Source organism: Rhinatrema bivittatum, chromosome 5 (genome assembly GCF_901001135.1).
Source record: "Rhinatrema bivittatum chromosome 5, aRhiBiv1.1, whole genome shotgun sequence".
NCBI classification, from domain to species: domain Eukaryota; kingdom Metazoa; phylum Chordata; class Amphibia; order Gymnophiona; family Rhinatrematidae; genus Rhinatrema; species Rhinatrema bivittatum.
In genome coordinates this window covers 352,914,381-352,930,517 of record NC_042619.1, presented here as the reverse complement: position 1 = coordinate 352,930,517, position 16,137 = coordinate 352,914,381, and the positions used below count along the sequence as shown (strand labels likewise).

Below are 16,137 nucleotides of genomic sequence, written 5' to 3'. Positions count from 1 at the left end.
TCCCCGGCACAAGGAGCGTTAGAAGCGACCCTGGCGAGGCTCCTGTCCTTGAACGCCATCCTCCCAGTTCCTGCCTGGGAAGTGAATTCTGGACACTATTCCATTTATTTCATGGTACCCAAGAAAGGGGGTACCTTTCGGCCTGTGCTGGACCTCAAGTCGGTCAATCGCTACTTACGGGTACCGAAGTTTCGTATGGAAACGCTGCGCTCCGTCAAAGCCGCAGTCCAGCCCAGGGAATTCCTCACGGCCTTAGACCTCTCAGAGGCATACCTGCATATTCCGATCCATCCAGATCATCAGCGCTACCTGCGCTTCAAGGTTCTGGGCCGCCACTTCCAGTTTCGGGTTTTACCCTTCGGGTTGGCCACGTCCCCACGGACATTCACCAAAGTGGTAGTAGTGGTGGCGGCGGCCCTCCGGCGAGAAGGGATTCTGGTCCATCCCTACCTAGACGACTGGCTAATCAGGGCGAAATCGCGAGAGGAGAGCCTGCGGACAACCAACAGAGTGATCGCCCTTCTGGAAAGCTTGGGCTGGGTAATCAACCTCAGCAAGAGCTGCCTATTGCCTTCCCAGTCAATAGAGTATCTGGGAGTGCAGTTCGACACCCGGGCGGACACGGTCAGTCTTACGACCAAGAGACAGTTGAAGCTTCAGCAATGTATCCAGTCTCTGATGAGGGTCGGTCGGCCCATAGCCTGGGATTATCTGCAGGTTCTGGGTCTCATGGCATCCACCCTGGAAGTGGTGCCTTGGGCGCGGGCCCATATGAGACCTCTACAGCATTCCCTGCTCTCTCGCTGGAGCCCCCATCGACGGGACTATTCCACACACCTTCCTCTACCGGCCAGAGTTCGGATCCAGCTGAGGTGGTGGTTGCAGTCCAACCACCTGAGCAGGGGGTCGGCGATGTCCTCGCCCACGTGGACCTTTCTCACCACGGATGCCAGCCTGAGCGGCTGGGGAGCACATTGCGAGGAGCTCACCGCGCAAGGGCGATGGAACAGAGAAGAGTCAACGTGGAACATCAATCGCCTGGAGGCCCGGGCAGTCCGCTTGGCCTGCCTTCGACTCGCTCACAGACTAAGGCACAGAGCTGTCAGAGTGATGTCCGACAACGCCACCACGGTGGCCTACATCAACCGGCAGGGCGGAACCAGAAACCGACAAGTCTCTCTGGAGATCGCCCCGCTGATGGTTTGGGCAGAGGCGAATCTGCAAGACATCTCCGCCGTCCACATCGCCGGGAAGGACAATACCACTGCAGACTTCCTCAGCAGAGAAAGCCTGGATCCGGGAGAGTGGCAGCTGTCCCACACCGCTTTCCAGATGATTGTCGATCATTGGGGGATTCCGGCCATGGATTTACTGGCGGACAAGTCCAATGCTCAAGTACCCAAATACTTCAGCCGCAGGCGCGACCCGTTCTCACGCGGAATCGATGCCCTGGTCCAGCCTTGGCCTCCAGGGACTCTCCTGTACGCCTTCCCTCCGTGGCCTCTGCTGGGCGCTCTCATCCACAAGATTCAGACTCACCGGGGCCTAGTTCTTCTAGTGGCACCAGACTGGCCAAGAAGACCCTGGTACGTGGACATGAGAAGACTCCTGGCAGGGGAGCCTCTTCCCCTGCCTCCTCTCCGGGACCTTCTACATCAAGGTCCCATTCTACACGAGGATCCAGCTCAATTCTCTCTTACGGTCTGGCCCTTGAGAGGGCTAGACTGAAGAAACGAGGTTACTCGGGGCCCGTGATTGATACACTCCTCCGAGCTCGCAAGTTTTCCACATCCCTTACCTACGTACGGATCTGGAGAGTGTTTGAAGCCTGGTGCGCCTCTCACGACACCAATCCACATGTCACCACCATACCTATTGTGTTGGATTTTCTGCAGGATGGACTTCAGAAGGGTCTCTCCCTCAGCTCCATCAAGGTTCAGGTAGCGGCACTGTCTTGCTATGGTCCCAGGAGGGATGGCAAGACCATCGCCAAACACCCAGATGTATCTCGTTTCCTGCTGGGCGTCAAGCATATTCGTCCGCCACTAAAGTGGCCTGTGCGCTGCAGCAAATGCTAAGTGGATTCAGACTATTCGTTATCAGTTTATGCAGTTTGTTAAGACCTGCAGTAGTCAAATTAACACCTTATGGAATCTTAATCTTGTTTTGGATTTCCTCGCGGGATCCACCTTCCGACCCCTTCGGGGCTTGTCTCTTTGGTCTCTCACCCTGAAGTTGGTGTTCCTGCTGGCGGTGTGTTCCGCACGCCGCATCTCTGAGCTACAGGCACTATCCTGCCGCGATCCCTTTCTACGGATCACTCCGGAGGCTATCCATCTTCGGACGGTTCCCTCCTTTCTCCCTAAAGTGGTTTCACAGTTTCATCTTAACCAGACTATATCCTTGCCTACCACGGTAGGCTTGAAGAAATCTGAAGAAGGCCGTTTATTACGCCATCTCGACATCGGCAGATTGCTGCCCAGGTATCTGGACGTGACACGAGAACTACGAAAGACGGACCACCTGTTCGTCCTCCACAGCGGGAAGAAGCAAGGTGAAGCGGCCTCTCGGCCCACCATTGCCCGCTGGATTAAGGAAGTTGTCAGAGCTGCCTACGTGGAGGCTGGGAAGGCTCCGCCTCTTCAGGTTAAGGCTTATTCCACCAGAGCACTCGCAGCGTCCTGGGCGGAGTCCAGGATGCTATCTCCTGCAGAGATCTGTAAAGCAGCGACATGGTCCTCCCTCCATACCTTCTCCAGGTTCTACCGCCTGGATGTCCAGGCCAGGGAGGACTCTGCTTTTGCGAGGGCGGTACTACATGGTCCTCGGGCAGCCTCCCGCCCTGGCTGGGAGTAAAGCTTTGGTACATCCCATTTGTTCTGAGTCCATCTGGCTACATGCCAGGAAATGTTTGGATTACTTGCCTGGTAATCCCCTTTTCCTTAGTGTAGACAGATGGACTCAGCATCCCGCCCTTCTGCCTGTGTACATGGGTTCACCGATTCCAGGTAAGCCATGGCTTTTCTTTCCATGAGAGCGTACGCTCTACCCGGGTCCACGCCTTCCGGTTGTGAATGCTGGCGGTCTCCAGCCACTGTCAATCGGTCAGGGGGATCCTGTTTCTACTTTTTCACTTTTCACTGAGCGTCAGTACACATATCCATAACAGCTTTTGCAAGGAAGATTACTGACTCGCTGCGCTTCCTGTGGGGCTATATACCCCCGTGCTGACGTCAGATCCGTCTCCAACTGCTAGCACGTGGATACTATCCCATTTGTTCTGAGTCCATCTGTTTACACTAAGGAAAAGGGGATTACCAGGCAAGTAATCCAAACATTTTATGGCGTAGTTATTTGGCACGCCGTCGGCAATCGCAGGACTGCCCCCCCGTTTCGCGCCCCCCCCCCCCCCCCCCCCCCGTTACCGCGGGATTCAAAGAGCCCGGCGGTATTAGTAAATGCAGCCCTAAGTCATGTAACGATTTAGACTGAAAGATGGCCCAAGGTCCAGTGAGTCAAGTCATCTTCTAGCAGACTAGCAGCTATCCGTTGCATGTTCATCCAGTGGAAGGTAACACAAATAGAAAGCACCACTGTACTGTAGTCGGCTCTGTAGCAGCTGTGCAAATGAAATCTCTTTCCAGCCCCATTTATGGCATCAGTATTTCTCCCTGGAGTTTAACATCATTATTCCCAAAGGGCCCGTTCTGTTTTAAAGGTTGGCCAGGCTTGTAGCCATGACTGTCTCCTTCATGACAATGTTCCATAATTTCACCACTTTTCGAGTGGCAAATCCTTCCCTGTGAAAGTAATAAACTCAATTTTCCCTTAGCTTGAGAGGATTCACCTTTTTGCTTCCTTGCCCCAGACTAAAATGGATGACCTCAAGATCCCAGTGAGGTTCATGGATACATTTGATCAGTGTAAATGAACATTCCCTGAATTATTATTTTTTTCCTTTTTTTTGAGAAAATTAGTTTGTACAATCTCTCAGGATAAACAAATCCTCATGTCCCCTATTTTTTTTTCTAAAATTCTGTGTTTAGTGGAAGTGAGTAACCATGCACCGTACCTGATAGAAAATTCTGAAGACTGCTTACATAGGGCGCCCAGGATGTTTGGTCCGAAATGTTGAAACAAATTTCAAGCCCCTCTTCCCCGTACTTATCTGGTCGTAATGTCACTCCTAAAAGAAGAGCAAAAGTTAAAGTATTGTTAATAAAGTGCCTCTTTTCTGGACTGGACTAGATGGTGACTGTGCAAACCTTTAAGTGGTGTTTCTAGGAATCCTAAATATTTTGGCTGTATTTGTGCTGTTCTACAATTCCGTCATCGCTCTGGTGTGTCATGAATAGGAGATCATCGTACTAACTGGCTCCGACTAACTGATAATGTTAATTGCAGACTAATTTGTTCTTTGAGGGCTTTATTGTTTGTTTATTTAGTTTTATATACCGTCACTAGAGGACCGTCCTAACGGTTCATAACAGTGAATAAAAAACAATAAACAATATACTTACTCTGTTATACAAATAAATGAACCTAAAGTACCTACATTATTACACAGGTAATTTAAAACAAATCTTAGTAAAATAGACCTTACAATCATAAAAGAAACTTAAAATTCTCTAAAACAAACAAAAAAAATCATAAAACATCTCATATCTAATAACAGTTAAGACCATAAAATCAATTCAAATACATATAGGCAGATACAGCCACTTACAGCGCATTGACTGTCCCCAAGGAATTATTGCAGCCTTGTAGACAAGCCTGGCGTTGGCTTCATCAGCAGGTGGGTTTATCCGGCCTCACCTCTCTGTTAATGCCACTTTTGGGTAATAAAAAATTCACGCCTGGATTGGACTGCTGGGCAATTTTTCAAAGTTGGCTTCAAAAAGGACTGCCATTCATTTTTCATTTCTACTGTCCGGATACTCCAGTGGTGCAGGATTTTGCCACTTTGGCGCACACCTACACGCTACCCTCCAAACACTTCTTTGCTTATCTTCAAGCTCGCCATTACATCCAGACGTTCAAATGGACAGAGGAAGAATTCCGTAGGGAGTCTAATTTTGCCCATCAATTTTTTGATACTGCTCTTCTACATAATTCTATCAGGGGATGGCGTGTATTGAGCCAAAAAAACAGCAAACCTTCCCATCTGCGGGCCCTGGCGGAGTATTGGTCGGAAGCCTGGGGGCGACCTTGTTCTGCTGAAGACATTTTGCTATGTTTTAAAACCATAAATGCCACAGTGCCAGACCATGCCCTGCGGGACCTGCAATTTCGGATCCTGCATCACGTTGTCTGTGATGACGTTCGCCGTTACCAAATGGGCAGGTTACCCTCACCCCAATGTGTAAAATGTGGTACTGTACCTGGCACCTTGGCACACCGCTTATTTCAGTGCGCGACCCTTCGGTCATTCTGGGATGGCGTATTGACCCATGTGGTTCGTTGCACTACTTCCCATATCTTGAGATCAGGGAAGCTCTTGCTGTCGGGGTTGCACAGTAATATTACCCCTCATACTGCTACTGCTGGACGTTTTGGACGTACTGCTATCTTGTTGGCCTGCCAGTTGATATTAGCTGTTTGGATTGATCCCACGACGCAACCAACTTTGAGAGCCTGGTATTCTAAACTTGCGATAACTATGCAGCTGACACGCCTCAATCTCCTTTCAACGGGCCGCACTCTGGATGCTACTTCTGTGGCTCACTGGACTACTTGTTTTGACTTACTACCTCTGGATATACAAACCCAACTTTTAAATAATGGATACCAAAATGTATGGACATAAATGTGGTTCTCCCAGTGCTAATGATTTGTTGCTATTGTAGCCAATTAATTCCGCTATTGCTGGTTCTAACACCATCTCCTGGGGGGGGGGGGGGGGGGGGGGGGGGGGGGGGTAGGGAGTTACAGGAAGGATGGTTGAGTGAAAGGGTGTGAGTGTTTGTGCTGGGTGTTAGGAGGCGTGAGTGGGGGGTAGATAACCATTGGAAAAGAAGGGAGAAATGCGGGGCTGTCACATTTGTATGGTTACTTGTATGCCAGCGTCTATTGCGTTCTGTTGCTTTTCTACTTTTGTTATTGGTTGGCCTGACTTGCCTCTATTGAGGCTGTTGAAACTGTCGGCGCATGTTCCCTAATAAAAATGATTTTGACAAAAAAACAGATTCATCCGATGTCTCTCCATATGAGCTGGGTTTCATCAGTATAAAACTATTGCTATTATGAAATTGATTTCTGGTTTTGAAAACACTTACCTTGTACTATTTTCTGTCTGGATTCTCATGGACGTAAATGTTGAAGCTCTCCAATGTTAAGGGAGTTGAGAGTTTTTTTCAATTACCTGTGTAATTGGCTAGTAGTTGGTCCCATAAAATCCTGATGATTGTTTTTGCTAGAATCGAAACACTGTCATTTTGGGGTATGAAACAATATTCATATTTTGTAATCCACTGAGGTGCTACTGCTTTTCTGTGATGGCCCTGTACAAGGACAATCTTATCTGAGCAGATATTAAACTCTGTTCAGGTTATTATAAATTGTTTTGAACCCTCCGCTTTGATAACATATTGGCATAGGAGACATGGAGAGGAGGAGGAATAGACTGAAGTTAAGATCCTACAAGGTGTAAACTTTCATTTCAGCTGTGCTGTATTTTACTCTATTTAACCTATCCAGTCTATCCATTTTACTAATAGTAGCCTAGAGCTCTCAGAGATTTATTTTCACTTGAGGAGCAATGGCTGCAGCTTATTCCGTAGCCCAATTCATGTACCCATAAAGGAGCTAGTAGGGTTTACCACTAAATGAAGGTGAGACACTTACTGTGACCGTATCTGATGATCTCAGTGTAGCCTGGCCTTGTCTCAGCTGCTAAGTTATCTCCTCCTATTTCATAGGCTTTTGCATTTGAGGTCTTGGGGAAGATCTTTGGTCTGGAAGAATTTATTGCTTTTGGTATCCTGTGGTCCAGCTCCTGGCAGACAGGCAAATCCCTGTTCCTGAAAGGGCTGGGTTTTACCTTTACACCCAGTTAACAGCAAAAGGTGAGGATCTGAGGGCATAAGTTTTGTGAGGAAGTTTTGGAGATATCTATTTTTGAACAAAGGTATTTTTTTTCCATTTTACCCTTGTTTGGGTGCTCTTTGTTGATAACAACTCTGCCCAGCAGCGGAAAGGGATTTTGGAAGAGGACACGTCCGGTTAGAACATGGAGAAGGAACAGAGGTTGCGCTATGGACCAAGAAACCACAGCGTTTGTTATGATTTTCATTTTACTATTCATGACTTTTGCCATCTTATTTATTTATTTAGGCGTTTTATTATACCGTCATTCCAGAATAAGATCACAATGGTTTACAAAACCATGCCATCTTATACTGGCTCATTCTTTTTGAGTTTATTTAAAAAAAGGTTTTAAACATTTTTCAGTTGAACACCGCAACTGGACTCTCCGCTTTATTTACTGTTGCTTTTTTTTGTAATTTTATCTTTATTCAATTTTCATTTAAATTTTTAAATAAAAAATGTAGAAGTAGTACAGCTATCAATTACATTCCAAATATCAAGTTTACCATAATATCTAATATCTGTAATACATAAACCATAATTATGGGGGAGCAACCAACACGTAATATATATATTCTCAAATAAACAGAATGATTTAAGGAGAAAATTATTTTTCTTTTTGATCGTCATTACTAACTCCTTCAATATTTTTATCTTGCAAAAAAGTCTCCAAATGTAGAGGGTCAGAGAAACTATATTTATTACTTTGATAGGTTACCTAACGTAAACAAGGATACTTTAGGAAAAAACTAGTGCCTATTGCTAGCAATTTAATCTTCAAGGAAAGGAAATGCCTCCTTTTTGCTTGAGTAGCACAGGACACATCCGAGAACATTTGTATTCTCTGACCACAAAAACATAAATCTTTATTTCTAAAGAAATTTCTAAACAATTTATCTTTGTCAGACTCTAAATGTAATGAAACAAAGAATGTAGATCTCTTATGGATAATGTCAATGGATTCCTCCAAAAATGTTGAAGTCTCTAACATTTCCACCTCCTGATCACCATCTTTCTTAATTATTCTCTTAGGGAAATAAAAGAAATTGCTGGTATTTCTTTATCCTTATACTGCATTATTTCCCTAAGATATTTTCTAAACATTTCGATAGGTGATAAAAGTCTAGTTTGCAGGAAATTAACTAATCGAAGATTCTTATATCTCATCATGTTTTCTAAATTTTCTAATTCTAATTTTCTAATTCTAAGAGAAACTATCCTTAATATGGATAATCTCTGTATTCTGGAGTAATTTTACCTTAGATGTTAATTTTCCCATTTCCTGTTCCAAACTAGATACTTTCTTTACCTGTTCATCTAACTGCACTCTATTTGCATTCACAATGGCTGATAAAGATACATTCATTTGTGAGACATTTTCATCTACTTTTGACATCATCCAGACATTTTCATCTACTTTTGACATCATCTTCCAGATATCTATTAATGTTACATTATCAGGGGGTTAATAGGCCACTGCTTTGGCCTCTTTAAAACCCTCTTAACATCCAACTTATCAAGAATAGATAATTGTTTAGTGTACTACTATACCACCTGAATCTACACAGTCTCTTCCAGAAGGTGGACTGCCTGCTTCAGGGTGTTCAAATCCATCTGGGGGTGATGCCACAGTTGTGGAGGGAAGTGATGGTCCTTCACCAGGACTTAAGGAGGCTGAAAACTGAGCCCCCAAACTGTCCTCTAGTGGCGTCTTGATCCGCCGTAAGACGTGATCATCCATGGGGCCTCTTGGTGTTATAGGGAATATTGGAATACTTTTCACTTTCTTCTTTCTCCCCATGAAACCAAGAATTCACCAATATCCGAGTCTACCGGTCTTTGCCGGACTAAGCCAGACAAAGCCGCGCGCCCCTTCGGAGCGCAGCTTAGGTGGCGCGCTGGCGCTGACAGTGTGCCATCTGCCGATGATTTTATATGTTGTGACAGAGGTAGTGCACCAATATTATTTATCTGCTGATTTTATAGTGGCAGTCGCTTACCGATGATGTCACCCAGGGTTCTCCCCTATCTCGGCACTCTCCAGCTGATCTCCCGAGGTTGTTAGCAGAGATTAGTCACTCCAGATAATACAGGTAGGCTGGGAGCCCTTCTCTCCTCTCCTCTGAGCTCTCCAGCACTACAGCGTCTGCCGCTCGATTTTATAGCAGCAGTCGCTTACCAGTGACATCACCCGGGGTCCTCCTCTCTCTCAAACTCTCCAGCTGATCTCCCGAGGTTGTTAGCAGAGATTACAGTCACTCCAGATGATACAGGTAGGCTGGGAGCCCTTCTCTCCTCTCCTCTGAGCTCCCCATACTGGTGCTTTTGTCCTTTGAGAAGACCAGCTATGTGACTATATACGGACCAGTACAAATGAGTGAGGTGTGAGTTTAATACCAGAGAATGTTGTCCACTACAACAGCAGGATCCCAGAGGTTGAACCCCGCTATTCCCAGAGGCTTGTGTGAGACATGTTTGATTGAAAGAGTGGTCCAGGACAGTAGTGAGCAGCCTTGGGAACTGTATGATATCCCTTTATTCTGTGCACCCTGTGAGGGGGGTGGGGTGGGGGGTTACATCAAGGTAGCGAAAGGGTGGGACAAGGTGATGGCTAGAGCCAATACAATTCTAGGGTACAGGAGAAGCATAACCAGAATCCTGACGAACTCTAGGAGAATGGACCACATCACCCCAATCCTCAAGGACCTTCACTGGTTACCGATCCTTACAGAATCATATACAAATCCATCACCACCATCTACAAAGTCATTCACCAACAAGCCCGGATCAACTTACAAATTCCCTTCAAAAAACACACATCCATCAGACCCATCAGAGAATCCTACAAAGAATCTCTCCAGGTGCCTCACGCAAAAACCATTCATCATAAGTCTCTCAGTGCCAGAGCATTCTCAACCGCAGGTCCACCATTATGGAACTCCATCCCAGCGGACCTGAGACAAGAACCCTGCCTTCCAACATTTAGAAAAAGGCTGAAAACTTGGCTTTTTAAAAAAGCCTTTCCAATCCCTGACTGAGACCTACACCAGACACCGCAACCACACTATCCAAGCCCCGACTGAGACCTACACCCGACATCTCAACCACACTATTAAAAATGGTTTTAAATAACAAACTTTATCATTCGCTGCCATCACTTTCACATTGTTAACACTATCATTTACTATACAAATCACATTTAATCGGACTCAATCTTGTAACCTTGTAAATAAGTTGCTGTAAGTTAAATACCCCTCTTCTCACCTCCAACTCCCAGTTATTTATTTCCCTGTTTTATTGTAACTGTCACTCTCCTTACAATGCTCTTGTTACAATTGTTTGAGTTATCTCTTATCTTGCACACTTTGTTAAATGTAAACCGGTTTGATGTGATCCATGTCATGAAAGCCGGTATAGTAAAAAAAAAAAAATAATAATAAAAAAAAAAATAACCAGGATGTGATAATGTCTGTACAGGTGATTGGTATGACCTCTTTTGGAGTATTGTCTCCAATTCTGGATGACATACCCCTGAAAGTAGATAGGGCTTTGCTGGACTGCCTCCAGTCTGTCTATCAAAATGGTGCAGCATCTGTGTCAAAAGACCTAAATATTTATTTATTTATTTTGATTTATTGCCTGCCTTTATGCATTAGTAAATTACTCAAGGTGGGACACAACCTATTAGAACAGCAGCATTCATTCGGAGGTCAGCAGCCTAACAATAGAATAAGGTACACAGTATATAAATCAGCAGTAATGAAAAATAATGCCTACAATTAAAATGTCTAAACTTTAATAGATGATAATGATAATGCCTAAACAATAGACAAAAGCTGCAAACAGGATAAATTGACGACTAACTTAAAGTCAACAAAAATGCATAAACTTCAAATAAATACACAAACATTTCTGCAAAATAATAGGTAGTAGTAGCACTCAGAAATAAGTACCAGACAGTTTATTGCAGTCAATCTAGTTTAATGCTTTATTTATAGGGAGAGGGTTTGGCATCAGAGGCCTGGCAGAAGAGCGAGGCTTTTACTAGCTTCCTAAAGCTGGAGTAGCCATGTATTTGACAGAGTTCTGGAAGAGAGTTCCATAGGAAAGATGCTTCAAAGAAGTATTTGGGTACTTGCCAGGTTCTTATGGCCTGGATTGGCCACTGTTGGATGGAAACAGGATGCTGGGCTTGATGGACCCTTGGTCTGACCCAGTATGGCATTTTCTTATGTTCTTATCTTCTTATTGTTGTGGTATCTGTTCTTTTGATTTCTTTTGTTGCCAGAATTATGGAAGTCCCTGAGTGAGGATCTTAGTCTCAAGAGTGAGTATAAGGACAGTTTTGCTGTCTCCTCTTAGAGCCTTGAAAGTCAATGTAAAACTTTTGAATTTGGTTCTGTAGAGGATTGATAGCCAGTCTACATATGCCCAAGAGGAGAAGAGGCATATAATAGATGTTAAAATATCTCAAAACTATAAATAGCACACATTCTATTGAGATGGATAGAATGTTCTAAAACAGGAGGTCATGATATGAGGCTTCATGGGTGTAGACTCAAGAATAATGTAATTACTACTGCTTGTCACTTAATTAGCACTACTTTGATGTATGCAGCTCTGTAGAAAAACATATATGAGACAGAGCCTTCTCATTAGAGCTTACAATATAATCAAGATCAACATAAAGGGCAAAAGAGACTTTGGAAATTTTTTTTATTTAAGAAAATGATTAAAAATTAAGACTGTAAAGGGGATAATCAAGGGTTAAGATTTAAAAGCAGCCTGAAAAAGATGGATTTTTAGACTGAATTTAAATAAGGCAAGAGAGAAAGCATGACACACCAACTCAGGAAGTCTATTCCAAGCATATGGAAAGCCAGGTAGAAAGCAAGGAGTTGAGAATTGGCAGTAAAGAAGAAGGACATTGAGATGAGTGATTTGCCTGATGAGGGAGTGCACAAGGAGGGGTGTAAAGAGAGATAAGAGGCAGTCAGGAGCTGCAGAGTGAAAGCTCTTGTAGTTGAGCTTGAACTGTATGCAGAGATGGATAGGGAGACAATGTAGTGACTTCAGAAGAGGGGTAATATGTACTTGTAGTAGTGTCTTTAGCAAAAGACAAGTCACACAATTGAATTTTGGATAGACTGTAGATGCAACAGTCTTGTGGGAAGTGATGAGAGAGTGTGTGTTCAAAAAGGAAGGAATGGATTTTGTTGGTGATATGGAAAAAGAACGCATTTTCGCAGTATTGAATATGTATGGAGAAAGGAGAGGAATTGAATGATCCTAAGGGTATGGGCTGAGGGGACTTAGAGGATTACAATGCTCACAGAAATGGAAGAAGAGGGGAAGTAGCTTTGGGAGGAAAGCTAAGGAGCTCTGTTTTGGTCATGTAGAATTTAAGGTGGTGGTGGGACATCCAGGCAGCAATCTCAGAAAAGCAGGATAAGATTTGGGACTGGATTCCTGTGAAATTTCTTGTGTAGAACATTAATTCTGGGAATCGTCAACATAAAGATGGTATTGAAAGCCATGAAGAGATCAGAACATCAAGGGAATTAATATACAGAGGGAAGAGAAGAGGGCACATTAATTCATAGTGGGATAGTAGTAGAGGAGGATCGCCAGAGGACAGACTAAGTGTGATTGGGGAGGTATAAAGAGAACCAAGACAGGATGGAATCCCGACATACAGGAGAAGATAGAGTATCAAGGGGTAGATGGTGATCAAAAGCAGCAGATAGGTCTAAGAGAATAAGAATTGAGTAAAGACCTTTGATTTTAGATATAAACAGGTCACTGGAGACTTTGGCAAAGGCTGATTCTGTGAAATGTAAAGGTGAAACCAGACTAGAGTGGATTGAGAATGGCTTGAGATTTATTTTATTTTAAAAGATTTATAACCTGTGACCTCCAAAGGTTCAGGCAGGGTATAAGCAACACATACATAAAAGCTTGAACAGAACATAATATAAGGTAGAAATTTCTTGAAGAAAGAGCAAAGTTATCAATGCAACAATAAAAAGTCAGAGCACTGAATCGCAACAAGAAATCTATTAGTGTCGACTGTATGAAATAACAGAAGCCAAGGAGAAGTCTAGTTTAGTAAAAGGTATTGGAAATGTACATCTAGTCTACTAAATCAAAGGCATTTCTAAAGAGTAACATTTTCTTTTTTTTTCCAATTAAAGCTTTATTGAATTTTCCATTTATACAACTTATCATAAACAATAAGAAACAATGGAGGAATGGCAATCCTTGCACATGAGTTGTCATATATGTTTATCAGCTCCTAGCATTATTGTCAGAGGTGTAAAACTAAAATTGTATGACATAGGATAGAAGAAAATTTAGGCTGTATCAAATATTTATTCTTGATACGAGACTATCCTGCTGAGTATGTATTATTTCCTTCCAAGTTGGCTTAACCCTCATCCCTTGTCACCCCCCCCCCCCCCCACTCTCCCATGCCATTGTTCCGTTTTTATACCAGAGATAAGAATACAACGAAATAAAGTAAATTGTATAAATCAGAGGTGTTTGCTCTGTTATTTACCCCTATTGAGCCTGCAAGTAATGCGTGTATACATTAAGGTGGAGTGAGTCTTTCCTTCCTCATCTTCCATCTGCTATATTTGGACCATAATTTGTCAAAGTGAGACGTCCTCCCTTCTTTGATAGTTGTAATTTTACTCAATGTATCCATTTGTTCCACCCACATTATGACTGAACTTAATTGTGGTACCTTGGAATCCCGCCATAACCTGGCATTTTCAATCCTCGACGCAATCCAAATGATTTTTGCTAGTTTCTCTTCATATTTGTTGCCATGTAAAATGGGGAAATTCAGCAAAGCATGTTGGGGTAATAGGATGAACGAACACTTAAATATGCTCCCTACCCAACGATTAATCTCATTCCAAAAGATTAGCATTGAGGGACAATTCCACCAGATGTGTAGGTAGGTTCCTTCTGCTCCACACCCTTTCCAGCAAGCCTTGGAGCCAATTAATCCCATCCTGTATAGTCAGGCCGTTGTTAGATACCAGTGAAAGTGATTTATATCCATTTTCAATTAATGACGCTGATATTAGCCCTTGACCCACTGCCTGGCATATAAGTGTTAGCTGTTCCTGTGTCAGTTCTATCCTTAAATCAAGTTCCCACGTCTTGACAAAGGCTGGCTTATTGTCCAGGTCCTTGTTGAGAATGGTATATATATTTTGGATAGAGTTCTGAGGGACTTATTTGTGTTTCTACACATTGATTTGAAATATTACACCCCTTGTCTCAAGGAGGTCCCTATATTTATACTTTGTGCAAAACGTCTAATTTGCATATAGATAAACAGATCTTTGTCAGATATATTGAAAGTTGCCTGCAATTCCCCAAAAGTCAGCAGACCCTGCTGGCCCCACAAGTGTTCCCATCTGCAGATTCCGAGTTTACCCCATGTTCTAAATGTGGAATTCATGTTGCCAGGGGTAAAATGTATATTGCAGTTTAAAGGAGTGCTATAATGATATACTCTGGAACTCATTAGAGCTGTTCTCCACTTATTCCATGCCTGAAATAGTATCTCTAGCGATGGTGGAAGTTCGCTCGGTTTTCTCCATATAATATATGATATGGGAGGAGAACCTAGAATATCCTCCAAGAGGGCTGCCCAAGGTTTAGTTGGCTGTTATCTGTGCCAATCTACTATTACTTTAAGCTGAGCAGCCATATAGTACCAGTTGATAGTAGGGATTTCCCTCCCCCCCCCCCAAGATTTAGGTAAAAACAGTACTCTCCTGGATACACTAGGTCTCTTTCCATTCCATATGAAGCTCATTATTTTATCCTGCCACTCTTTCAGTGTTTTAACAGGTATGTCAATTGGGAGAGTCTGAAAAAGATAGCTGAGCTTTGGTAAGAAGAACATAAGAACATGCCATACTGGGTCAGACCAAGGGTCCATCAAGCCCAGCATCCTGTTTCCAACAGTGGCCAATCCAGGCCATAAGAACCTGACAAGTACCCAAAAACAGTCTATTCCATGTTACCATTGCTAATAATAGCGGTGGTTATTTTCTAAGTCAACAATTAATAGCAGGTAATGGACTTCTCCTCCAAGAACTTATCCAATCCTTTTTTTAAACACAGCTATACTAACTGCACTAACCACATCCTCTGGCAACAAATTCCAGTTTAATTGTGCGTTGAGTAAAAAAAAACTTTCTACGATTAGTTTTAAATGTGCCACATGCTAACTTCATGCCCCCTAGTCTTTCTATTATTTGAAAGAGTAAATAACCAATTCACATCTACCCATTCTAGGCCTCTCATGATTTTAAACACCTCTATCATATCCCCCCTCAGCCGTCTCTGCTCTAAGCTGAAAAGTCCTAACTTCTTTAGTCTTTCCTCATAGGTGAGCTGTTCCATTCCCCTTATCATTTTGGTAGCCCTTCTCTGTACCTTCTCCATCGCAATTATATCTTTTTTGAGATGTGGTGACCAGAATTGTACACAGTATTCAAGGTGCAGTCTCACCATGGAGCGATACAGAGGCATTATGACATTTTCCATTTTATTCACCATTCCCTTTCTAATAATTCCCAACATTGTTTGCTTTTTTGACTGCCGCAGCACACTGAGCTGACTATTTCAATGTGTTATCCACTATGACGCCTAGATCTCTTTCTTGGGTTGTAGCACCTAATATGGAACCTAACATTGTGTAACTATAGCATGAGAGAAAATGTGCACACATTCCATAATATGCACATTTTCTCTCGTGCATATTCATTGTGGATATCCTGAAAACTCGACTGGCTGGGGGGGGTCCCCAGGACAGGGTTGGGAACCACTGGTTTAATGTGTCCCCTCACTCTGGATCCTGTCAATATGTGAGCAACTGAATTTTGGACAATTTGAAGGAAACCCCGTATAAAGTAGATTGCAATAGTCCAAAGCAGTAAATATAAGGGTAGTATAAAAGTAATCCGGATTCAACAATAATTGACAAAAAATCAAGACAGCAGCGGTGAACAGCACATTTGGATA

General features: G+C 43.3%; 1 protein-coding gene across 1 annotated transcript in view; it reads right to left on the bottom strand.

Annotated features, from left to right (window-relative positions):
• The window catches only part of ATP4B (ATPase H+/K+ transporting subunit beta), a 35,523-nt gene that overhangs the window by 13,030 nt on the left and 6,356 nt on the right, over positions 1-16,137 (bottom strand). Inside the window, exon 3 of the mRNA XM_029604629.1 lies at positions 4,073-4,186. Coding sequence (XP_029460489.1) covers positions 4,073-4,186 — 114 coding nt within the window. The remainder of the gene's footprint in view (positions 1-4,072; positions 4,187-16,137) is intronic.